This window comes from Lepidothrix coronata, unplaced genomic scaffold (genome assembly GCF_001604755.1).
Source record: "Lepidothrix coronata isolate B3197 unplaced genomic scaffold, Lepidothrix_coronata-1.0 Scaffold64, whole genome shotgun sequence".
Taxonomy (NCBI): domain Eukaryota; kingdom Metazoa; phylum Chordata; class Aves; order Passeriformes; family Pipridae; genus Lepidothrix; species Lepidothrix coronata.
The window spans coordinates 4,529,799-4,555,430 of NW_016690244.1; the positions used below are offsets into that span (position 1 = coordinate 4,529,799).

At 34.9% G+C, this 25,632-nt stretch overlaps 1 protein-coding gene across 11 annotated transcripts in view; it reads left to right on the top strand.

Moving 5' to 3' along the window:
• ATP2C1 (ATPase secretory pathway Ca2+ transporting 1) overlaps positions 1–25,632 on the top strand; it is a 65,467-nt gene that overhangs the window by 28,377 nt on the left and 11,458 nt on the right. For 9 of the 11 annotated variants that reach the window (XR_001875315.1, XR_001875316.1, XM_017817964.1 and 6 more), the window contains exons 2-21: positions 625–735; positions 1,706–1,822; positions 3,374–3,463; positions 6,180–6,215; positions 7,106–7,167; positions 7,533–7,641; positions 9,393–9,548; positions 10,083–10,151; positions 10,795–10,870; positions 11,396–11,462; positions 12,553–12,677; positions 13,930–14,027; positions 15,435–15,530; positions 15,639–15,728; positions 17,173–17,277; positions 18,968–19,124; positions 20,361–20,531; positions 21,516–21,613; positions 23,195–23,245; positions 24,021–24,187. Coding sequence is in view for 9 of the 11 variants with exons in the window: in XM_017817964.1 (XP_017673453.1) it covers positions 625–735; positions 1,706–1,822; positions 3,374–3,463; positions 6,180–6,215; positions 7,106–7,167; positions 7,533–7,641; positions 9,393–9,548; positions 10,083–10,151; positions 10,795–10,870; positions 11,396–11,462; positions 12,553–12,677; positions 13,930–14,027; positions 15,435–15,530; positions 15,639–15,728; positions 17,173–17,277; positions 18,968–19,124; positions 20,361–20,531; positions 21,516–21,613; positions 23,195–23,245; positions 24,021–24,187 (2,051 nt within the window). In the remaining 2 variants the exon portion in view is untranslated. The remainder of the gene's footprint in view (positions 1–624; positions 736–1,705; positions 1,823–3,373; positions 3,464–6,179; positions 6,216–7,105; positions 7,168–7,532; positions 7,642–9,392; positions 9,549–10,082; positions 10,152–10,794; positions 10,871–11,395; positions 11,463–12,552; positions 12,678–13,929; positions 14,028–15,434; positions 15,531–15,638; positions 15,729–17,172; positions 17,278–18,967; positions 19,125–20,360; positions 20,532–21,515; positions 21,614–23,194; positions 23,246–24,020; positions 24,188–25,632) is intronic. The other 2 variants (XM_017817966.1, XM_017817972.1) reach the window with 2 other exon arrangements.

Sequence of the window (25,632 nt, forward strand, 5' to 3'; positions counted from 1 at the left end):
TCCACTGCGCAGGCTCGAAGGGTTAATGACCTTTCCCAAATCTTCGCTCGCGAAGACTGGCCATTATTTCACAGCAGTTCAAAAAATTTTAACTTCCTAAAATTACAGGAAAACATAACTTTTTATAGCATTGACTTGAAGCTTTTGTACTGTAGTCAAGTTTTATGATTTCACTTACATCTGTGCTCTTTGAGGGTTTCTTAATGGTGTTTCTCCTTTGTGTACAAGAAGATGTAAATAGACATGTTTGAAGAGCCTCCTTCTACTTCATTAATGGGTAGAAAGTAGCAGGGAGTGAAATTTATCTGGAGTGATAGCTTTCTGACCAGGTATTGATGATAATGAGCTAAAGGATTATTAAGATATTTAACTGTTAGAATCTTTGTCATCACTGAACACATCGTTATAGAAATTAAGTCTTCTCAGTTGCATGTCCGGTGTTTTCTCTTATTACTGCAGGTGGTAACTGCATGAAAATATGCTGAATTGTAGATATTTTTTTTAAGTGCAATGTTTATAAAAAACCATCCTTTAATGGCATTAATGCTGAATGGCTTTGGTGTACATCATTTGAAATGAAACGCTGGCGCTCTCCTTCCCTTCAGACTTTGGTTTTGTTTCTAGGTTGCACGTCTTCAAAAAATTCCTGATGGTGACAATGAGACAATGATTCCTGTACTGTCTTCAAAAAAAGCAAGTGAATTACCAGTTGATGAAGTAGCAAGTATCCTGCAAGTAAGTAATTTTTACATCTCTTAAGAATGCGCTTTTGTTACCAAACAGTAAGTTTGATATTTCTTAAGGACAGATCTTGTAATTGAAAGTTGATGCATTATCATGCATTTTGATATTAGCTATTGTCTGCTTCTAAAAGCAAGTGGATTTTTAAATTGTTACTTGAAATGCTCTGATCTCTTAATATTTTCAAAAAAAAATTGAGTATTTGGAGGGGGAATGAGATTCAGCTTGAAAATGTTTGGATTTCTGTATGCTTTGAAGATGGCTATTTGTTAATAAAAATCCTGGAGTCAGTCTTGTTATAAAATTCTGTCCCGTTTGTTGTTGTTGTTGTTGTTGTTTTGTTTGTTTGGTTGTTGTTGTTGTTGTTGTTTATCGCTTCCATTTCTCTAAGGAATCCTTAATGTCCTTAATTTATTTTGGTAGCCTTCATTTTAAGCAGAGAAACAGGACTGAGGAAGCTGCCCATTGACAGATTTATGAACCATTGAATCTGGGTTAATTTTCGTGATAGATGGTCTTTTTTCATTTTCTGTATGCCTGACTGCCTGAGGAGTACACCATGATAAATGGTGGTCACTGACAACTCAAGACTTTGAAGTTATTGCAGTCATTTGGCTGAGCAACTGAACTCCTGAGAATGAGTCTGAAGTATGCCCACAGTTTAGTTTGTTGTAGAGTTTTCTACAGGGAAGATCAGCAGTCATTTAGAGATGTGAAGCAACATCTACTTCTGTAGTTCTTACGTGACTTTTTGGTTGAATCTCTTAAATACTGCCAAACAGAATTTTAAAATAGTAGTCTGTTAGCTTTTATTGTCATACAAACATTTAGTACCAGGCTTGTCTTTTGAATGTTGCCCCAATGTTTATAATCTAAGGCTGTATATTTTGGTGTTGGAATTTATTTTGAAGTCTAGCTTTTCAGTGTAATTGCTGGCTACTTTATTCTTTGCATATTTTAATAGGCTAATCTTCAGAATGGCTTAAAAAACTGTGAAGTTTGTCATAGACGGGCATTCCATGGATGGAATGAATTTGATATTAGTGAAGATGAACCACTGTGGAAAAAATATATATCCCAGGTGAATGTTTTTGGCCTTTCTCCTTTTTAGTTTTAATATCTTTCAGTAGTTTTGCTTGTTATTTTGGTTTACTTAGCTTTTGTGTACATGAACACATTTTTATAAAAGTGGGAAAAGTCTAGCAGAATGGGAAATTGCAACTTCTATAATTTATATCTAATTTACCTGTTGAAAAAGCTTTTATTTAGGTATATACCAATGTTTTGATTAAGTGATTTGTTCTTGAATGTGTGTTCATACCTAGACAAAGGGTGCCATTCATAATTAGCCTGAGGGTTAGAAAAGCAGAACTTCCTTGTAGTCAGACTTGGTCCTGAGTTTTACTAAGGTCGTAGAACAATACATTTGACTGTTGGTAAATATTTAAATGGAATATGCAATATTAATAACTTGATAGACAATGAGAATTTTGAAAAGCAAAACCGCTGCCTTTGAACTGAGGGCACAGGTGGGACCGGTGTTGATTCTGGTGTTAAGCAGAACTGGCAAGAATCAAGTGTGAATTTTTTTCAGTGTGATAGATCTCAGAGACATATAAACACAATTGAGATATATATATATATCTGAAAGTGCCACTGCTTTCTCCTACCGACTCCTCCCACCCCCTAGCTACACAAGATATTTACACAGAAGATTTTTCTAATGAATTTACAATGTTAAATATTTTGATCAACATTTCAGTGCAACCTTGAAGTAATAAATGGTTGACTCTAGAGATCCTGTGTTACTTGGGAGTGACTAAAAAGATATTCAGTGCTCTGTTGATGATAGCAGTGGGAACATCATCCCATACTAGATGTACTCTGGCATTAATGCTTTATTTTCCCATGTGTAGGGTCAATTAGTCTGATGCATTAGAACATGTCTAAGACATATTATCCAAGTCTGTTTTAGATGGGATTTATTAAGATGCATATTTGCTTTGAGTGTGCTTATCAGATGTGCTTTTGGAATGTTCTTCACTTTAATTGTTGGAATGTTCTTTTTTATAGTGTTTTTCAAAAAAATCATCATGTTCGCAACCAGCTGTCATAGAAGCAAGGTCCTTTATTATTTTAACCTTAAAAATCTGAGGAAATCATGTGATCTAAAAGGAAAATTGGCGTCTTGTAAAACAAGAAGTCATGAATTGAAAGTTAAGAAATATATTGCTGCCTTAATAGTGATCAGTTGCTGGGAACAGGGTCAGTCTTTTACCTCAAAGACGTTTTGAATGTATTTCAGGCTTCTTTTTGTATGTTTAAGTACAGTATAAGCAATTATAGGAGATAATTCTTTTTGTATTTAAAATGTGAATCAAGAAATGGAAGAAACATTCTTTTCCTGTTGCATATTGAATACAGTCTATTCAAGGTCTTTGATATTTAAAAGAAAACTCCTCAAGTAAACATCTGAACTGCACAGAGTTAGATTTTCTTTGCACTGGTAGGTTATAAATATTTTAATAATAGAATAATATGCTTCAAAAATAGATCTGATGTGCTTTGAGGGGTAGATAAAATGGCCTTTCTGTCAAGAGTGTGGCTGAATTACTGTTCTGTTTCATTGCAGTTTAAAAACCCCCTTATTATGCTTCTCCTGGCATCTGCAGTCATCAGTGTTGTAATGCATCAGTTTGATGATGCTGTCAGTATCACTGTGGTAAGGAACTAAGATTCTGTCTTCCTTGGGAGTACTTCAGATTGTGTGACCACATGTGTGTTCAACATCACATGAATGACCATGTGGGGTGGGATCACTTGACTACAATTAATGAGTTTGATTTGTATGCTGTCATTAAATCTGTTTAATTTGTGAGTGGATTTTAGTTTTTTTCTTTTCCTTGAGTGATAGCAGCAATACATATTAAAATACATCTTTGAATAATTTTCTGACTGCTTCTTGTATCTTTACTCTTCTGTTGGTTAAAAGACCTATCTTTAGGCGTTTGTTCAGAGGAGCAATTTTTGGCATTTTCTATGTAATTTTAATCTTAAATTATGCCTTAATTTCAAATTTAAACCAACATAAGCCTTCTGTGAATTTACTTGAAAGATGTAATCTTTTAAAACATGAAAAAGAAGTGTAACCTGAGCTCTCTAGAAATCACAGAAGATAGAAGCCGAAATAGTAATTTTTTTGTAGAAGCTTGCAGTTAAATAGGGTGCTAAACTAGTGAGCCAAATATAATACTCATAAACATTTGTCATTACAATTGACACAGAGAAGAAAATTGTAATCCCTTTGACCTTTATGGGGTGATAGGTGGTAACTGAAAATCTTGACTTCTGTATGACTAGAGGGAAGTTCTGGCTGTTTTATTTTGCCCTTGTCTTACCTCTGCACTTCTTGTGTTGAGTTTTACTTCCATGTGTAACTCAAGGTAACTGGAGGTTTGCTCTTTACCCCTCTGTTTCTTTATAAAGAATAGTTGTCTTTGGAAGATAGTTGTCTTTGTCTATGTGGCTTCTTAAAGAAAAACTTGCAATTTTGAATTTGAGTATAGTGTTAATTTGGAATGGTCTATTGTGTTCCTAAGTTGGATTTAGGTAAATTATTTTATTATGACATTTATTTAATTATTGTGGCTGAAAGTTGAGTTATTTCACGTTTTTTTTCCCTTGGTTAATGCCCTTAAGTCTATTTCTTAACTCTCTTGAGCAAGGCAATGAGAAAAGAACAAGGCAGTTAGTGTAAGGGAGCGGTAATTTCTGTATTCTGTGCTACAGCCTGAGAAGGAGTCTTTCAATGGCTTTGTGAACATTGTAGATGTGTCTTAAAATACAGAGGAAAAAGGTGTGATTGAGTTAAAGTACATCAGTTGTGGGGTTTGTCTAACTTCTGACTATCATCTACCATTTAGTCTTGTTATTGTTAATGCCCACTTTATCACTGCGTGAATGCTTGCTTTACTTCACTTTCAGATGACAGTGCAACTTTTCTATGACTATGTATTTGTGTTCAGAGCCTTAACAAAACTAATTTGCTGCTAAAGATCAGTGACATATATTACTTTTGGTGGCAATGCTGGCTTGAGCTGCTTTTGCCATCCTTTTAGCTCTGCTGGTACAAAGGTATTGTAAAACTTTCTGCTCTGGACTGGAAACTGATGAAGATTAAAAGAAAAATAAAATAATTACATACTTCTTTCCATCGATATGAGGCTAGGAATGCAAAGCTGTGTCAGGTAGCATGATCTGTAGAATATAATATTACCTCCAAAAGAAGCACGTGTAGCTCTGATTGAAATATTCCATGGAAAGATGGAATATTTATGTAGTTTCTTCCTAATGTTCAGTTGGTGAAGCTAATGTTAGTATCACAAATAAGGCAGATTTACTGGATTTATGTGGATTTAGTTGAGTTCAAGGGAGTTTTTCGCTTGCAAAATCTTGGTAATGTCTTGGATATTTTTAGTAGTTGCTGCGTGTACTTTTAAAGGCTTCATGAATGGATGTTGTGTTATGTTTCTGTAAGAAATCAGTGTAACAACTCGGTTTCAGTAACAACTCAGTTAATGTAAGAAAACTCAATTCACGAGTGTGTTGAAGGAGAAGATGAGACATACTTTACAACAAATTGATCATTGTTATTTCCTGATATAGCTTTAATTAATTTGTGCACTTTCACATCATATACCTAGAAGGCCTGTGATGTTTATGTTAAAGCCTGTGACCAGAATTGTATTTGATATGGGGGACTATGAAGGCTTGATATTGAGGCCTTAGTGTACTTATCTTGGATCCCTCCTAATGAGCAATTTTTTTTTTAGCTTTTTTGTTTTGGATCTCTGGCATCTTGGCTGTTTGGGGTGTGCCTGGTGTCCTGTCTCTCTCCTTGGGTGTCTGAGGCAGTTTGAGTTGCTCATCTTCCTCTTGTTCTTCTTGCTAGGATATTTTATGACTCCAGACTAGTTTTTCAGCTGCCTTATATCTAGTCTTTAGCTGATTCTTAGTCTTTCTGTTATCTGGTTGTTTGAATAAAACCACATCTGTGATGCCCTGTAGCAGTTAACACACCTTTGTTTTGTTCACAGAGAACACCAGTCAGTTTTTCTATTTGTGTCATGTATTTTTCCGCTGCTGTGTCTTGCTCCCCATTTAGAAACAGGAAGCAAAGAAGTTTTTCAAGTTTGCTATCTAGTTATTAATCTTATTTTTAGTAAAAACAGGTTATTGCATCCTTGGACATCACTGAAGCAGGTGTAAATAGATAATGGCATTGCTTTTGGAACAGACCCCAGGGATACCAAGTGATTTTGAGCATGAGAAAGTTTGTTTCCAAATCATCTTGTTAATATGAGCGAAACCAAATATGATTGCTTACTTTCTTGGTAATTTGGAATTCTTTTATCTCACCTGGTTTTGTTTTCTTGCAGGCAATACTCATTGTTGTTACAGTTGCCTTCGTTCAGGTAAGACAACTGTTGGGTTGTCCAAATAAGAGGATTATTTTTATGTAAACTCTTTTATTAATAAGACTGAACTAGTTCTCTTGATGCATTGTGCTGCGAATGATTGAGTAATGTGCTTTCATTGAAGTCCTTTGGCTTTTCTAAAGTGCGTGATTTGTCCTGCTTTAACCACACTGACATTTATGCACCTGTATCAGTATTATACTCAGCCATAAGAGTACTTGCAAAGAAGCCCTTGGAATAAACAGTTGGAAGTACTTAAGTATTTAACTTCATATAAAAGATTTTGAAAATGTAGCTCTTGCTTCAATTTTGTGCAGAAATGGGGAAAAAATCATCTAAGTAGTTTCCCAAGACTTAAAGTAGTTGTTTTTGTTCTGTAATTACACAGCTTTAGTCAGGGTGTGCCTGAATCAAAACTGCTTTGTGCTTGTGCTTTATATCTTTAATGACGTGAATTCTGTGCTATGCTTATTGAGTTACATATGAGTTGTGTTACCTTAGTTTTCCGGGAGCTAAGAGCACAGTACTTTTGGTACTAGCTTGTTAAACTATAGAATTCAGTACGGTGTCTAATCCCTGAGTTCAGAAGTGTTACTGCAAGTATTACAAATAACTGAAGATAATGAAGGAAGTACAAAGGACCTCTGCTATTCTTTCAGAAGAAATGCATGTGGGCAAATCTGGAAATTTTTCAGCGTTTAGACTATTTGCTTTTTAAAGTATCTAATGCAGAACTGTTGAATGTCATCTCTTATCTGGTTGTTTGGAATATTACTTAATGCAACTTCACCGATAAAATGAATTTCAGTGGCTCTGTCTTACATTGTGAAACTTTTCCCTGTTTTAAAAATATTATCTGCTTTATTTTTAAAAAAATCTCTCTGCAGGAGTACAGATCAGAAAAATCTCTTGAAGAGCTTAGTAAACTTGTGCCTCCAGAATGCCATTGGTATGTAGTTTTGTCCTTTCAGTCCTAAGTTAAATCATATGAAGTTTAATCCGAAATGAGTAAATGGAAAAGATTTTACTGAACATATTTCCTTTGCATCAAGTTTATATGCTGATGTAGAGCACACTTCACTTTTTCTCATTTTAAAGATTGTTTTATGAACCTAAAAAACTACACCATGTTGTTGCCTCTCTGAACCCTTCAAATGATGTTACTGAGATGTAACCTCCAAGAAAAATGCAGCAAATTAGAAATATTTTGCTGAAACCTGTAACGTTGCAATGTGTAGTCAAGGGTGTGAATGCTTTTCTCAGACAAAATGCCAGAGAAGACAATCTTGCTGCTCTCCATGTTTTTACCTGCAGTGTACGAGAAGGTCGGGTGGAACATACCCTTGCAAGAGATTTAGTGCCAGGTGATACAGTCTGCCTGTCAGTTGGAGACAGAGTCCCAGCTGATCTACGATTATTTGAGGTATGTACCTAGAACGGATTTCATACCTCATAACTTTCCTTCTTGTGGGATAGAGGGGAGGGGAAGATAGCTACTGAATGGTGAAGTGCAGTAAGTGTTCTTGTTTGGAGTTCACAACTATCTTGGTAGAAAATTTGAAGTAATTACTTTCCAAATGCGATCACGCATTTTTAACCAATGTATGTAGTTTCTTACAGTAGGACATCAGAGGAAAGAATTTTTGAATTTTATGTAGTAATGTATTATTGAAAATTTTATTTTTTTTTCCCCCTCAATGTTAAACATATTGCAAAAACATTGTTTTCAGTCTGAATGCTAAGATATTTTAGCAACTGGTTGCAGGTAACTGGTTTTTAGTCTTTATTTGCATTAATTTTAGCGTATAGTTCCAGTGTTCATTGATAATGGAATATGAAATAAAAAATGTGAAATTATACTGGTGTAATCTCTTTGACACTTTTTCATCAATGTGTGTCATTATGTCTCCCAGTTTACTCAATACTTAACTTGTGATATTAGCATTGCTGGAAGTGTTTGAGTTGAAGCAATGGCACTATAGCAGTATTTGTATATTCTCTAAAAATGAAGTGTAATGGGTATATATATATTCATCTTGCTTATTTTGATGGTTTTACTTGAATGTTACATTACTTTTCTGTCAGATTGGGCATTCTCAGTGTGCCCAGTATCTGGGCTATCTCATGTTAAAGTAATTTCTGGATATGAAGATCTATATATTCAGTTTATCCACTGTTGATACTTGATTAATCAGTGTACATTTCATAGACAAAGTCTAAATGAATTAGTTTCTGAGGCAAATTTGTGTTGCTCTTGAGAAATTTGTCTGGATCATGTTTTTAGCCCCTGCAGTGTAGTTAGTAGTTGAGTGGGTTTGTTTTCGTGTTTGCAAACACTTTCCGCTTCCCTTGGCAATTGTATAGTCTCTGCATTGTTATGAAACTGCTGTTGCAGCAGCACCTACTTTCTTGCTCATATCTGATATCATAAGTTTCTCATCTGTCTGCAGCCCTACACCAGATGAATTTTTTTACCATCCTTAACCACTCTTGCAGATCATTTGAAAATAAAAGCTTGTCATCTTATTTTCATCTTGTGTCTATTGGTCATTGCTACAAGGTGGTGGGTTTGAAAGAAGAGGATCATATGGTGATCATCTTTTCAGAGAAGGATCTAGATTTCTTCTGTGTATTCTCACTGACGTGTCCTGAAAGCAGTAGAAATGATAATTAGACGTTATTTAGTTTGTGAAGTCATTTGTATGTGTTAACTTTTTTTTTCACTAGTCTAATCTTGCAGAGACAATCTTGTTCTTAAAAATATATTTGAGAATCTTTTCTGGCCTAAGTTTTCTGTATGTTAATGAGCAGTCAAACAAGTTTTATGATAATATTCTCTAAAGCCAGAGTATAGCATCAAGAACTAACATGCCTGGAACAGTGTAGAATTTAAACACTATTCCTTTTGGTAGTGATAAAAGTTTCAGAGCTCATGGCTATATCTGAACAGTAGCAAAGTGGCATCTTCATCTTCCATCTTTGGCTCTTTTAAGTGAGAGCTTTGTTAGGTTTGTTGCTTTGTTGATCCTTAAAATGTGGTCAATATTGACATGGCTCCTTACCATATGAATAAACTGGATGCATTTTTAATGGTCAAACTTGTGAAACTTAGGTTTACACTTCCAGCTACTTAATAAAATATTTTCATGCTTTTTACCTATTTTGTTTTCAAAGGCTGTGGACCTTTCCATTGATGAATCCAGTCTCACAGGCGAGACAGCTCCTTGCTCTAAATCTACAGCTCCTCAGCCAGCAGCAACCAATGGAGACCTTACTTCTAGGAGCAATATTGCTTTCATGGGGACATTGGTCAGATGTGGAAAAGCAAAGGTAAAATCATTATTGATAGAAAAGAGCATTTTCCATGTTTCAACAATTTGAAGTCAGTTCTTATTTTTAAAGTTCACTTCTCAGTCATTAGTGTGATACTCTGCAGAGCGCTTCTCATTGGTGCTTTTTCAGACACTGGTTTAATAAGAAAACTAGGCCCAGGAGAGCTCAAATTTATAGGGAGCAAATGATGTGAAACTCCTCTTTCTAGAATGTGCTGATTTGCTTCTAGAGCTACATTCACATGTTTGAAAATTCAGTTGTGGCTAGTGTAGGTGTTACCCTTTTTGAGTTTTGTTACTGGTAATTAATAAGTACTTCAGCAGTGCACAGAATAGCAATTTGTTTCACAGGGACAAAATGTTTTTTAGGAAAAAATATCTACTTGTGACAAGAACAATTTTATAAACAAAGTTAACAACTGTAGCATTTGCCCACTATTTGAACCAAAACTGTAAGATCAACCACTAACATTATAATTAAACCTCAGATTTAAATTTGCTTTATTTTTGTGTGTGGTTTCTTTTTTTTTAGGGGATAGTTATTGGAACAGGAGAAAACTCTGAATTTGGGGAGGTTTTTAAAATGATGCAAGCAGAAGAGGTAAGTGTATATTTCATTCATTAAAACTCTGAATTTATTCCATGGGAACTTAGTTAAACATAATTATGTTGCTTTCAATATTTTTGTTTCCTCTAGTGAAGCAGATCTTAGCTCTTGAACATGAAAGTAGTAATTGAATTCAGTGCAACAAAATATCCATAGCTGACTTAAAGATATTAACTGTGAAAATAATATTCTGAACCTGTCTAAATATTTACATAGTTTTCTATTTGGCTAAATTGAATTTTCTACAGATGATTAAAAAATTCCTTTTGAGATATAATTTGCCTTCCATGACTTTAATGACTCTGTTTTGAAAATCAGTTTTATTCTTCAAGAGCTCTTTGGTCTTGGAAGAAGTACTGTGGCTTTTAGTCAGCATGTTGTTTTGGTTTTCTTAAATTAAATTTTTAATAAGACTTTTTGTATTAGATTTGTTGCAGACATCCCAAAGCTCCCAAAGAATATTTCTAACAATTTTTTTTTTTAATTCTATGAAAGAATAGTCTGTTTTCTCTAAATAACGTATGGAAACATAGGGCATAACTGCACTTTAATCACTGACTGTCTTGAATTTTGCACCTGTGAAGTAGTATGTGGTACAGTTAATTTGTTAACTGCTGCATGTTTGCCATTTATCAAGGCTCCAAAGACACCTCTGCAGAAGAGCATGGATCTCTTGGGAAAACAGCTTTCCTTGTATTCCTTTGGTATAATAGGTAGGATAATTTATGTAAAATAATTACAAATTATTATCTAATGGAAACTAATGGGTAGGCCTGGGAAATGGAAGGCTTGATCTCTTTTTAAAAAATATTTTGGCTTCTGATTTTATTGGTCACTTTGAATTCATTCCACTAGTCATCTGAAAATTACTAATGTGACATAACTCTAATCATAAGGTTGTTAACTTACTTCTTCCTGCAAATATGCTTTTCTGACTTACTTTTTGCCCTTTAAATGCTTCCTTTTAAATTGCAGTATGTCTTTGTATTGTGGTTGAAGGTGTGCATAACTGAGTACCTCACTGTTGGTATGATTGGGCAACTTGACTGGCAGATACTTTCTTCACCTTTGCTATACTAATGGAATCATGCTTTGACAGTGAAAGAAGTAACAGATTTTTATAGGTAGCTCAATGATAAGCATGGTTTTGGCTATTTGGTGTCTTTTTTTTTTTTGTCCCCATGAGGCTACAGTACATGTTGGTTTTACGTTTTTCCTGACGACTATTTTCTTTATAGGCGTTATTATGCTGGTTGGCTGGTTGCAAGGAAAGCATATCCTTGATATGTTCACTATTGGTGTGAGGTAAGATTTTTGTTTTTAAATAGTGTAGATCATGCATTCCAGCAAATGTCTGAAAGCTAGAGATGTATTTTATAATATGCTTGCACACACTGCTCTTAACTTCACGTTAAATAATTAAAAATGAAAATGGAAAAGCGAATTCGTACTTATTTTTAATGATGCAGTATGTTCCTGTCAGTCTCTTAAATTGTACATTTATATGGTGATTTCTGAGTGTCTTGGGGAACATCTGCAAACAAGCACTACAGTTGTACAGTTTGAATTTTCATCACTGAGTAAATAAAGTAATTTAATAGTAAACTGTAATTTTGTAAGAGGCATCTGACAAAGCTGAGTTACTGCAAGCCTTATGTCGTGTAGTTCAATAGCTCATTTTCTACCATATTATGCAGACTTAATCCCAGGGTGTTTGCTGAGAACAAATCTGAATTTAGATGGTCTAACTCTGTACTCTTAGAAAAGTTGCTGAGATACTAATTACATGGACAGTGCATAAGGCAGAAGTGTTTCTTTAAATTCATGGTCAGACTCTGGATATTTACCCTTCTGTGGAGGGGAACCACCACCACCCAGGAGATGCATCTTTGAGCATTGCCTAATGAGTTATTGTGATCTTGTTTACACTGTCATCATGTTTTTTATTTGTTTGTTTTTTAAGAGTGCCATTCCCTCACTTAAATTGCTGCCATTAAGATCTGGCAGTAGCCATTGTGGATCAGTTGTGGCATTTCTTAGTTCTATTTAGTGCTGACTACACTTATTCTTACCAGTTTGGGCTGCTTTGCACAGCCCTGATTAGTATTTTGTGTAGGCAAAATAGATACAATCGATTTCTCCCTCACCCCAACATTTCTTCATACTTTTGCATAAATAATGAGTAGAAGTAATCTATTTCATTTTTTACTGTCTTCAGTTGATATGTTTTAATGAATGGTATACATCTAGAATCACATGGCAGCTTCTTCCTTTCAGTTTTAACCTCAGTGACCAGACAGCTACAAAAACAGTGTTCTGAAGTGTAAATGCATAATTACTATGTAATCTTGTGTAATATTCCAAAACAAGATTTGTATATTTACTTTCATTACAGTTTGGCTGTAGCTGCAATCCCTGAAGGACTCCCAATTGTGGTAACAGTGACACTGGCCCTTGGTGTGATGAGAATGGTGAAGAAACGAGCTATTGTAAAAAAACTGCCTATCGTTGAAACTTTAGGTATGACTAGACTAACTTAGACATAGTATTTTGATACAAATGTTGGAAATCAACAGAAGAATTGATGACTAAAGATAAAAATAAAGCAGGTATTCTTATTTTGCTAGCAATGTGGAGGCATCTTTAAACATTTCTAAATCGAATGGGTTATTACACAGTAGCAATTCGGGTAGATGTTTCTGTGGGCCTTCTAATTACTTAATTTTTTGAACTGAAATGAGCAGTTAATAGCATGCCATGCTAGCAATACTCTAAACTGAGTGATTGCCTATATAGACTCTTTAAACTTGTTTGCTGTAAGATGTTCCTGTTAAATAAGACTTGTGAAATTATTTTCAAACCAAGAATTTTTGGTGTAAATTTAGGAACGATATTGACAGTAGAAAACGAATCCAGATTTGAATATTAGAAAAAGCTTTGTAATCATAGTGCACCTTCAGGGTGTTGTGCTGCTCATATTAAAACTTAAAATCATTTAAAAACATTTAAGCTCAAAAACATTCAGTGTGCGGGTTGAATCGTAAAAAATGTAAAGCACGGAACATGGAACAGAAAAACTCAGTTAAATAATTCTGATACATTTGAATTTCTTTTTGCATTTGAACATTGGAAATATTTTTTTCCAATGCCTCTAGTGGAGTTTTGTTAGTGTTGCAAGGGGTTTTGTTGCTTTTGCAGTTCCTGCTGTCCTGTCCAGAAACGTCAAGATGCTGCAACAATCTATCCGAATCTCCATTCCTGAGTTAAAAAGGCATATAGAAATCTCACATTTTTGTAATCTTTTCAAGCTTATTGAAATTTGCAAACTTATCAGTAAGTCACACTTGTGTGACGAAAGTGTTGTGGCTGGTGTTAGATAGATCTTGTACTTTTTAATAAAGAGGAATGACTGCTGTAAAGCAGGGCCTCAATTTTCCTTGTCACCAGGAATCACAATTGAGATTTCAGTAATATAGTTTGAGATACAGCAGAATAAAATAAAGGAGAAGTAGTGAATGGAAGGACTTTGGATGAGTTGTGAACTTTGGATTTTAATTAGGTTTTTTCTGTTTATTGGACTAACTTACAAAGTACTTTGTACGATTATTCATTAATACTTGAAAATTTGCTGTCTTTTGTTAAATCTCACTTTTTTTGTTTCACAGACAGCTGCAGTATTTCTAGAAATTTGCTTGTCTTGAATACTTTTGGCTTTGTTAGTTACGTTATTCTAAACAAGCATTGCCTTATAAATGTTAATTGGTTATTTCAGGTTGCTGCAACGTAATTTGTTCAGATAAAACTGGAACTCTGACAAAGAATGAAATGACTGTTACCCATATTTTTACTTCTGATGGGCAGCATGCTGAGGTATGTAGTGTGATGCTTAGGCTTGAATTTTCCTTTGTTTTGTATATTAGCTCAAACATGCTTGAATACACTGCAGGTAAAGCATCTGTCAAGAAAGTGTAAATTTATTGCACCAAGCTCCTGTCTCTCAACTTCCAACCATTTCTGCTCTTCAGTTCATTTAGTATTGCAGCCTTTGAGCTGTGTTATCCAAGCCTTTTCTGGTTACAGAAGAACTTTTTTATATAATATGTTAAGTTCTTACATCTCTTGATGGCCATACATCACAATAAGAGACAGATGCTGAGATAGAGCACAAAGGCAAGTTGAGAGATTGTGTTTTTCTTCAGTGTAGAAAGTTGAGGCTATTTTACTGTTTCAGGTGCATAAAAATAAAATTTACGTTACAAACTTTTAAAATGTGGATATCTAGCTTTTGGCTAAAAGAGAGTTTATTGTGTGAATCCTTCACATTGAATATGTACTATCATTCATGTTTTTTTTTTAATAATAGATGGAGTTGGAAGTAGGAGTAGGACATGAAAGAGTGGTTGTTGAATTTGGGGAGTTGAAGTAATTGCACAAAAGAGAAGCAAAAGCAGCAGAGTGGAAAAGCAGTGAGGTGTGGAACTGGGAGTGTTTTAAATAAGTTCTTGAATTCTCTAGCTCCTTGATCAGGTTTTGTTTTCCACGGTACAGTTAATAGATGGTCTTGTTTTCTTTTGTAAGCATAAATACTGGCATTTTTTCTTACTGTTTCCTATTATTTATCTATGTTTACTTATATATCCTGATAGCTATTTTTTATTGTTAGAATACTGTAGGAATACTGTAACTGCTTTTCTTTTACTACTAGCACAGTTGTATCTGAGTCAAATTAACTCCTTTATCCTAATGGAAAAAGAACTTAAAATGACTCTGAAACATATTAGCTGTTAATGCTGGAGACAGGAAGACTTTTTTTAGGATCCTAGTGGGATGCCTGGTTTTTATGCACTAAAAATACAATTTTATTGGTTTTAACACTTCCCTGAAGTCTCAACTGAGAGGTTGTTCAACTGATTTTTTTTTTTTTCTTCTTACTGGATGAAAGGAGGACTCTGCTCTATACTTCCGTTCCTCTGCAGGGGGTATGCATTATTAACCAGGGTAAAGATGAATAGGACACAAAAATTAGACAGCAAAAGAAAGGGAAAAAAAAAAGCATGCCTAATACTGTAAGGAAACAATATACACTGCATTTATTTATGCTAAGGAATAAAATTGATACTTGTTAAAAAAATTAGTCTCTAATGTATTTCATTGAACTCAGTGTTGCTGCATTAGAAGCTGAGTAAGAAGAATCCATGCACACTGAGTAAAATCAATCATTATGACTGGACTTTTAAAATTTTTCTGTAGTTTATAGTTTGGCTGCTTGTTTTGCAGGTTACTGGAGTAGGTTATAACAGGTTTGGAGAAGTGATGCTCGATGGTGAAGTTATTCATGGTTATAACAACCCATCCATTAGCAAAATTGTTGAGGTAAGATCTTGGCACAGAGAGGTGAGTTTTAATTGATGATGTAGCACAAGAACTTTGTGTGGCATTTACTTTGTGTTCTGTTTTCCCCTTTCCTTCCTCAACTTTTAGGCTGGTTGCGTGTGCAATGATGCTTTGATTAGAAACAACACACTCATGGGGAAGCCAACAGAAGGGGCTTTAATTGCACTTGCTATGAAGGTGAGTGCCTGATGATGCTTTTTCGATTCATAGCATGTGGGAAGTGTGTAGAAATAAGTTGTGGTTTTGTTTTTCTCATTTTCTTTTCCTTTGGGTCTCCTAGATTTGTATTGCAGCTGCTCATCTCCTCTGTTTCTTTGTTGTAAATCTTGGGTGTTCTAATGGATAATAAAAAATACTTAGGACTGAAGTAAAATCTCTATTTTGATCTTCTTGCACTTAGTACTGTCTTTTTACCTGCCACAAACTAATTTACCTGTTGAATGTTGATTGTGATGTCTCTTTCCTGCTTCTCATCAGAAGCAGTGAGAAGCTGATAACTGATGTATAGGTGCCTGCAGCATTTATAGCTCCCTTCAAGTGCAGAGCGCAGCTAGTTTGAATTGTGGACACTGTGCTGAAATGTTTGGGTTTTTTTGGTGGGAGGAAGGATGGAGGTGTCTTTCCTTTTTTTTTTTTTTTCTTCTGTATAATGTTGTGACACACCCATTACAGCTACTGAGAAATGTGACAAGGCACTTGATTTAGCACTTGATTTTTTTTTTTTTTGTCTATGATGGTGAATGAACTCAAGAACATTAAAAGATGAACGTATGACAGTCTTTCCGTGTGTAACTCAGGCATAAGTTGTAACTTTGCTGAGACTCATTTTGAGTCCCCAGTCTTTGACTGGAAAGGACAAGAGCAATGTTATTTTGAAAAGTTGAAACTGAAAAGAACAGCAATCTTTCACATCTGTTGCTGGAAAGGGAGGTAGTGATGGGAAGCTCTGTAAGTACTAAGAGTGGTTTATAGCGGGCTGCTGTTTTTGCATCTTCTTGAATTGGCATTTTCCCTTGGAGTAGGTTAAGGGTAGAGCCTGGAATGCAACGAATTGCATCAGGGCTGGGGACAGAATAGCATTTGAAATGAAAAGCATTTTGTCTGGAGTCTTCATGGTTAGTTTCAGTTTAAATGCTTGGGTGATCCTGATCACTAAAAAAAAAAAAAGTCATTTCAGATTCGGTCATTCAAACTTCAAATCAGTCTTGCCTTCTCCAGACTTTTTGCCATAGTCTTGTGTTACAATTTTGTAGGCACTTCTAGCAGAGAAATTATATAAAAGGTACTTAAAAAAATGTGTTAGGGTGATAGACATTTTTTGTCAAACCAAGAACTATATTGCTAGCCATTGCAAGACTTATCTTTAGATCAAAGATAAGAAATAGCATTAAATGGTCTGACTCATGCTGAAACCTGAAAGAAGTTGATAGGTGCTTTCACTGTTGGTTTGTCAGAAGTGTATGTAAATTGGAATAGTGTACACAAAAGCAACTTTGGAGATGAAACTGGTTTTTAACGATGTGATGTTTGTCAGCTGAGGTGTCTCAACAAGTCAACAAATTGCACACCTGTTTGAAAAGAAAAGGTCCTCACATTGTAGTGGTACTTCTGTTTTATACAGATGGGTTTAGATGGGCTCCAGGAAGACTACATAAGGAAGGCTGAATATCCCTTCAGCTCAGAACAGAAATGGATGGCTGTAAAATGCATTCACAGAACACAGCAGGTAAACTTCAATGACGATTTCCTTGTGCACTGGCTTTGTGGAACATTTATCTACTTTGATTAATATCCTAATTTTTCCCTTCAGAAGTTATGGCAAGCTGGCAGTAGTGCACAGTCCTGGAAATAGGGTTTGATAAAAGACACAGTTTTAGTTTCAAGCTCTGAAGTGGAGATAAGGAATAGCAAGAAATTATTTCTTTAGAAGGCATACTGGGAAATTATTTTAAGTATATTGAAAGCTGATGCCTTGAATGTAGACCTGCCTGTTTTTTCTTCCTTCTCCCTCCTCAAACATCTAAAGCAATTCTGCCAATCTTTTGCTGTTTCAGTGCTGCTTAGTTACATAATGAATTAAGAGCAAGAATATGCATTGATGTTCAGTAGTAAAATTTCTTTTGTTTGAAAACAGAGTTTCTGGTTTTGATGCAGACCTCATGTCCACAGTGTTGACAAATTTTATCCTGGATTATAATACAATTTATTTAACCTATTTTTCTGTCTTCTGGTGCTTTCCAATACATACTTGCTTTCATGTTTCATTTAGACCAATCTGAATGTTTTTGTTACAAGTATTGACATAATCTCTGCCAGTCTGATAACTGGAGCCTTCTAGACACTATGTGCAACAGCAGACTTTATATTGGATTTATGGAAAATTTCCTAGTACTTCTGACCAAAACCAGGCTTGCTGACAGTGTTCAAGTATCACAGTAAAATCTTTGCTTTGGGAGCGAAGCATTTGACTCCTTTTATTTATATGGATTATATGATTGATGATTCATGTCTGTATACAGAGTGGTGAGCAGGAACTCGTATAAGATTTTAATCTTACAAGGATTTACTGTGTCTGTGTTTTGGAATCAGCAATTTTATGAGATTGTTGAAAAATTGGTAACAGATTTAAAGGGAGCATAAACTATTTGAAGGCTAAGAAAATACAGTGGGTTTAGAAACTTGGAGCTCTTATCACTTAAGCCTATCACGAAAGATTGAAATAACTTGACTACTGTGCATAAATACCTTCACAGGGGGAAAATAGATACATTGAAAAATGCTTTTTAGTTCAACTGAAGAGAAGGTGAGTGATTGGTGATTGGAAATTGAGCTGAGGCAGCAGTTCTTAATGGAAAATGGGGGAAGGGAAGGAATGAGTTGATTTAGCGTTAGAGTTAAGTGTTTGAGGTAGGTGGTGGACTCGCAGTCTCTCGATATCATCATATCAAGGCTAGATGGCTATCTGGAAGATATTAGAGTTGTTAGGCCTGGTACAAGGATGCAGGTGATGTTTATTTACCTGTGCAGCTGGTCCGACGATGAGCTGAAGGTTTTTCAGGTCTAATGTTCTGTGTAGGTTTAATTTCTGTCCTTCACATGGCCTCTTTAGTCTGTAAAGTGACTTTGCATGGCCTCTTTAGTCTACACTGTGACTGTGTCTAATGCGCCTTGTGTCTACTGAAATGAGATATTGATTGTTAGCTTTGCTGTTTTGACATTACTGCTCTTGAACAAACACTGTGTAGAGATACTGAAAAGAACAGAATTTGTGTTTACAAGGTTGATTTTCATTATGTTCTGAAGACTCTAAGCAAAAGTACAGATGTGCCATTCTTATGTGTCCATGTGTGTATGTACTTGTGTGTGTGTCCTTATATGTACACGTGTGTGCACACAACAATTCTTTTTCCTTTCAGGACAAACCCGAAGTTTGCTTTATGAAAGGTGCTTATGAACAAGTCATTAGGTACTGTACATCGTATAACTGTAAGGGACAGACCCTACCTCTTGTTCAGCAACAGAGAGAGCAATACCAGCAAGAGAAGGCATCTATGGGCTCTGCAGGACTTAGAGGTAAGGCTGTTTCAGTGTCTCAAAATAACAGGGTTTTTTTTTAAATGGTACTGCTTACTGTTTAAAAAAAAAAGCAACAAACAAGAGCAACCAAAAACACTAGGATTTTTTTTTTATTCAGTAAGTGCCACTGGGTTGTTTAGTTTTTAGGCCTGTATAATAACGTAATTAAACTGCAAAGGGTGAGAAAAAGCACTGTTGGTTCCTGTCATGCATGTGACCATAAATGAATGGTAAGTTGCTACTTAATAGCTTCCATACCTTATTATAAATGTCTGTGGACTTTTTTGAACATGAATGTGTTTATTTTTCTATTACTTTGGCTCCTTCCACCTTCATGAGTTAGGCTAGCACAACTGATTGCAGGTGAGAAGATGCCATTGTGATTATCTTCTATATTAACAAGCTGTGTAAGATTTTAGATATAACAGAAAATATTTTTCAGAAAATGATTGTCAGAAGTTGATTTGGGACCAGGATTATACATGACTGGCTTTCTTTGGCCTCTGTAAAGAGAACTCTAGGCTGTTAAGTCCATACACAGCTTTTTTTTTTTTTTTTCCCAAAGTGTGGATATTCTGTGGTTCAGGAAATTTCTAAGATGCAAATTATTAGAATCTGAGAAGATATGCTAGGAGGGGCATCTCCTTGTGTTGTTTTGTTCAGACAGTCATTCTTTCTGTCTGTCAAACAAAAATCTAGGATAATGTTTTGAAAAAAGTGAACTTGCTTTTTCCTTGCAACTCTAATGTCACTTAAATCTATTTGAATTAAGAATCCTACTGTAAAAGGCATTCCAGAAAATATTCAGCAGGTACTCAATGAAATCTGCCTCTATAAAAGGAAAAAATGCCAAAGCAGAAAATAAATACATTAACCAACCCTCCCTTTCATCCTTTTGCATAAAAGAAATGTACAGAGAAAGCACAAAGCTAGATGTTGTTCTCTTTACACACAGTGGAAGTATAAACTCTTTCAGCTGAGAACGAATAGGAAAGTTATCTTCAAAACCTGGAATACAACTGTTTGATAAGAAGACTACTCTAAAAGACAGGCATATACATAAGTAGGCTATTCTGAATATTCAACATATGTTGCTACCAAGGTTCTAAAAAGAGGAAAATTGCAATTCCCACCTTTTTGCTTTATGCTGTCCTACTAGTTTGAAACAGTTGTTTTAAATGCTGTGTAAATGTTATTTTCAAATTGTAACATTCTTTCTTTGTTTCCTAAAAGTTCTGGCCTTAGCTTCTGGTCCTGAGTTAGGACAGCTGACTTTTTTGGGACTTGTGGGAATAATTGATCCTCCACGGACTGGTGTAAAAGAAGCTGTTACTACACTGATCACATCAGGAGTTGCAATAAAAATGGTTACTGGAGATTCACAGGAAACCGCAGTTGCCATCGGTATGAATAGGCCACTTCCTTTCATTTTTTACTTTTTTTTCTGTTTAGCTAATAGTTGTGAAGTGTGAGTATTAAGTCTTTAATATTTGTGAGTTTTGTATATTAGGTTAACGGGTGGCACAGTGGAAATAGCAGGAGAGAAAAAATCAAACAAAAAACTCAACACCCTAGCCTGAAGTGGTACTTTGGTTTCTTCTTTAACTGTAATTTCTCTAATTTGGTTAATATGATGTTTACTTTTTGAAGCTATGTATTTTCTTACTGTATTTTGTTATAGCATATAGTTGATTTCTGATTCTGACACCCTTAACACCACCTTCCTTACACTCAGCTTTGGATATCTGCCTCGTGGCAAAGAGGAGGAACTAAAATAGCCAGTGACAAGGAATATTGATCTATGGCACTTTAATGCTGTCCAATACAGTTTTGTCCATACAACTAAGTTTGAAGCTTAAGTACTATTTAAGTATTATAAATATTTAAACAAACAACTTCTTTTTGCAATGTAGTGCATTGAAGTACAAGCGCTTTAGCCAGAATGTGAATTCTTTACAAACAGGATGGTGAACAAACAGTTGAATATGCACATAAAAAGTATACCCCCAAATTTGCAGTACTTTCTCAGAGGTTTTTTTAACTTGTCTCCCCGATGTTATTTTTCATTTTCTGTCTTGTTATTTTTGAACTGTGAATTCTTTGAGAGTACTGAGCCCTTGTGTTTGTTTATATGAAACCTAACAGAATGAGCTACAAACCTTTAGACCTGAAAGACTAAGCAAATAAATATCTGATTAGAATAGACTTTGTAGCATGTTTTTGTTACTCAGGAGTTCAGATAATTCACTCCAATGTACTGAATCAATAATGTAGTAAGATGGTCTGATCTTCTGCGGAAAATATTAGGATGAAAAAAATATAACTGGATATTTAACATCTTAAATGGATAAATTATTATAATATGTCTTTTATATTACTTATTTACAGCTAGCCGACTAGGGTTGTATTCCAAAAATTCACAGGCAATATCTGGAGAAGAGATAGATGATTTGGATATTCAGCAGCTTTCTCAAATAACACCAAAGGTTTGTTTTGATATACTACTTACTGAAATGCAGTAAAAGATACATTTATATATTGAGAAATGCTTTTGTTCTGTGGAAAGCTACAGTGTAACTTCTGAGACACAGATAATATTGTTCTAATAAATATCTTTCGGTCTGACATATGACAATATGAAAATTTATTTCTTTCAACTTAATTATCTTTTTAGTGGATTTATTATTTTTGTCTCTTTTAATGATTCAGTATCTTTATTGGAATGTTCATTTTGCTACCTCTCAGTGAACATCACCTTTTTGTATTATTAGACTATTTTATTCCTAAGTAACCCAGCTCATATATATATTTATATATATATTAAAAACTATATATATATATATAACCTTACAGTCTGCATGTTCAGACAGTCCATTGTTTTATATTTTGTAAGAGGAGCTGTCTGTGTTTTTAATGATTTTAATCGATCTGAGGTCACTGGTTGAGAATTTTGAAAGAGTCTGTTTATTAAGTTACTGCTTAATACTTTTTAGTTATTAAATAACTAAATGGATTAACCAATGTCAAAGTTGTAAATGTGAAGGCATAATCAAATGCAATTGAAGTTCAGGTTTAGCTGTGTTGGAAAATTTATGCATCAAAATGCTGCTCTGTTTGCAAAAGACTGCAAAATTAGACTGCAGCGTGCTTAAGTCTGATATGAACAAGCCAAAAGCCAATATTTACAATCAAGAAGTGTGCTGTCAGCTACTTGTCTTTCCTTAGTGACTCACAGAAGCTTGGAAAAAAAAGAATTGTGTGACAAGTAGTAATTTTTAGTTTATTTGGCAGTACTCGTTCTTAAGGGCTCTCCACATTAAATAACTGAAATTAGTGCAAATTCACTGAGGCATGTTTGACCCGAGACCCAATTTCTTTTCAAGGTGTTTACTTAAAATCTTATTAGGAACTAATTAAAATCAACTAATAATATTGATACCTGTATGCAGTCTAAAGTGACTATTGAGAAGTCTGAGTTCTTGTTAGGCTTTTTAAAAAGGAAAAATACTAACTGTATGGAGTTTATGGAAAACTAAATTCCATGTGCTCAAATTTAAATTTACAGAGAAATCAAGAGACCAACAAAAATCTGAAAATTATTCCTTCTAATCTGGAGTCTTTATTAATTAGCTATGAAATGTCAATTGTTAATATTGTGATACAGAAACTGGTAAAGTTGAAATATACTGAATAACGTGCCACTAGTCCTGATAAGAGAAAAGCACATTAATTGTAGAGTCAGCATGGCAATTGCCTGTGTGAATTTAGTCAGGAAGGCCAGCAGCTGTTGTAACTCAGTTAATTCATTATTTTAGAAGGTTTCTAAATTGCATATTCTATCCTGAAATAAGTAGCACCAACTCTGTTTATCAGAATGCACTTAGAATCTTATCTGGAATTAAGGATTTCACTCAATTGAAAAAACAGCTCACTGGTGCTTCAACTTTATAGCTAACAAGAATACAGTTGGCCCTTGATAGTATTTTTTATCCTCTAGTTTTATAAAATCCAGTGCAATTCTTTTTATTTCTCAAATTTTCATTGTTTCTTCTTTGTGCTTTTAACAGGTTGCAGTATTTTACAGAGCCAGTCCCCGACATAAATTGAAAATTATAAAGGTACGTCTCATAGAGGCTCAAATCCTGGACTGTTGCTCTGGGTATTGCCTGTGGTGCCTTTACTTGAATTATAATGTGCTACAGTGTGTCAAGATGAAATCAGAAGTGCATCTGCTTTGAAAGTAAAGTATGTTTGAAAATATTACCTAGAAAAGTGCTTAGTGCCCATAAGGAATAGGCAGCTACTGGTAGGCAACACTGTGCTTCTGTGGAGGGAGCTGAGGATTGATCGAGATTTTATGTCACATTGCAGTTGAATTGACTGGGAACTTGAAAGAATCGTATATCTGATTCCTCTCAGACAAGATAAAAGGGCGTGAATTTCAAGCCATGTCTGTGGCAGTGCTTCTGTACAGAAGTTAACAAAAGAAGGTAGCAAAGAGGGACATACTCAATGTAACAATTGGTACAATCAAAAAAGTAACAGAAAGAACACTGAGACAGCTGGAATACATGAAAACTTCTAAGCGGTCGATAATGTTAAAATGTCAAGACAATCTCTTCATTCTTTCTCTGGAGTTTTTTGCTTTCCCTTGAAGGCAAATTTTATATACCCTGGCTTTAAAATTTAGGCTGTCTGAATATATGAACTGAAGTTTAGCCTAAAATCTTGTATAAAAATTAGAAGAAAACCCGCAGCTTTTTTCTTTAGGAGGTTATGATGCAATTATAAGAAATGGGGGAGGGCAGGCAATGACACAAGCCTTATATCTAGAATAATTTTATAGGATGGGTTATTTCAATCCCTAATTTAAGCTCTTCTCCCTTTCCTTAGTCCCTGCAAAATAATGGTGCCGTAGTAGCTATGACAGGAGATGGAGTGAATGATGCTGTTGCTCTGAAGGCTGCAGATATTGGTGTAGCAATGGGACAAACTGGAACAGATGTTTGTAAGGAGGCAGCAGATATGATCCTCGTGGATGATGATTTTCAGACAATAATGTAGGTGCCCTTTATATACATATCTGGTACTGTATAGTTTTAATAAGATGTTGCTTGGGTTAAAACCAACAGAAGTTCCCCAAACTTGTAAGTGTAGCAGCTGTAAATGAGTTTTCCACTAAGTCAGGAGAATTATCTTTATGTTGATCACCTGTATTATCCCATTAAAAAAAAGATGTGGGAACATAATAGTGCAATGGGCAACTAAGCATTTCTGTGGGTTTTTTGTATGTTTATAATAATATAAGCGTGTATTTACCTGTTTAGACCTTTTTCTGCTTTGGACTCATACATAGATCAGATGTAAGTAACAAAGGAGGCTGTGCATGTATGTGCTATAAAAAGGAACTTGTATTTCTACTACTCCAAGTAGAATTATGGAAGTAGCATATTTGGAAACAAAACTGAAGTGAAATTTTGAGTCTATTGGCTGTCAGTAGAATTCATCTTCATTTAATTTCTTATGTCAGAAGGATAAAATTTATGAAAAGGTGACGGAGCATTCCACTCAAGCTTTAAAAAATTTACATAGTTCTGTGTTCGTCTTCAACTCTTAAATGTTGTGGTGTTGCAGAAAAGGAAAAGAATATGAACTATTTATATATCATGGGTGAAAATAGATTATCAGCTTCTGGTAACCAGCTGTTTGTACTTGTTCACCTTTTTTGTTTGGTGTATTTCAAAAAGAGCTCAGCTAAACTTATCCTATTTTGACTTTAATTCATCTGACTTTTGAAGGTGGCAATTGTTGACCGATCTGGACTGCTGTCTAGCAATAAATTTTGCATCAGTCTCAGAACACTTCAGTTTCGAACAGTGACACTTAACCCTGGGGAAGAAGTGAAATGTAGAAGTACAATATAAGAAAATCTGCCTAGTTAGCAGTATGTTAAAGGGTGATCTGAGAGTTAAAAGGTTCCTATACTAATTCAGCCAACTGCAATGTGCTGTTATGCACAAACAAAAGAGAGAAGGGAATCATTTTGGCATAGTCAGAAGACTACATAGGAAGGACATGTGGGCTTATTGAGGCTTTGGCTGGAATGCTTTATCCAGTTTTGCTCCCTTCATCAGGAAGGTTCTCAATAGGAAAGTGAGAAGAGTGATGAATGCTAAGGAGAAAAAAAAAAAGTGTGAACTTCCATAGTTTTACATCCTTCTCCACTCCCTTTAATGTTTTTAGTTACAGGAGGAATGCTGATTAATTATTGTTCTTGGCTATTGGGGGAATAGAAGAAAAAAATCAGTTTTATTTGCATCAAAGTAGGCTTGATTTGGGTATTAGAAAATTCTTTCTCACTGCAGTAATTGTGATAATGTGATAGGCAAGTTGTGACACATGCTAGGGGTTAAGGCGATGATCTGTATATATTTCATTCTGGTGCAGTAAGAGTACATGGTCTTCTAAAGTCATGCTGTATTTCTGTTTTTTAAAGTATGTGTGT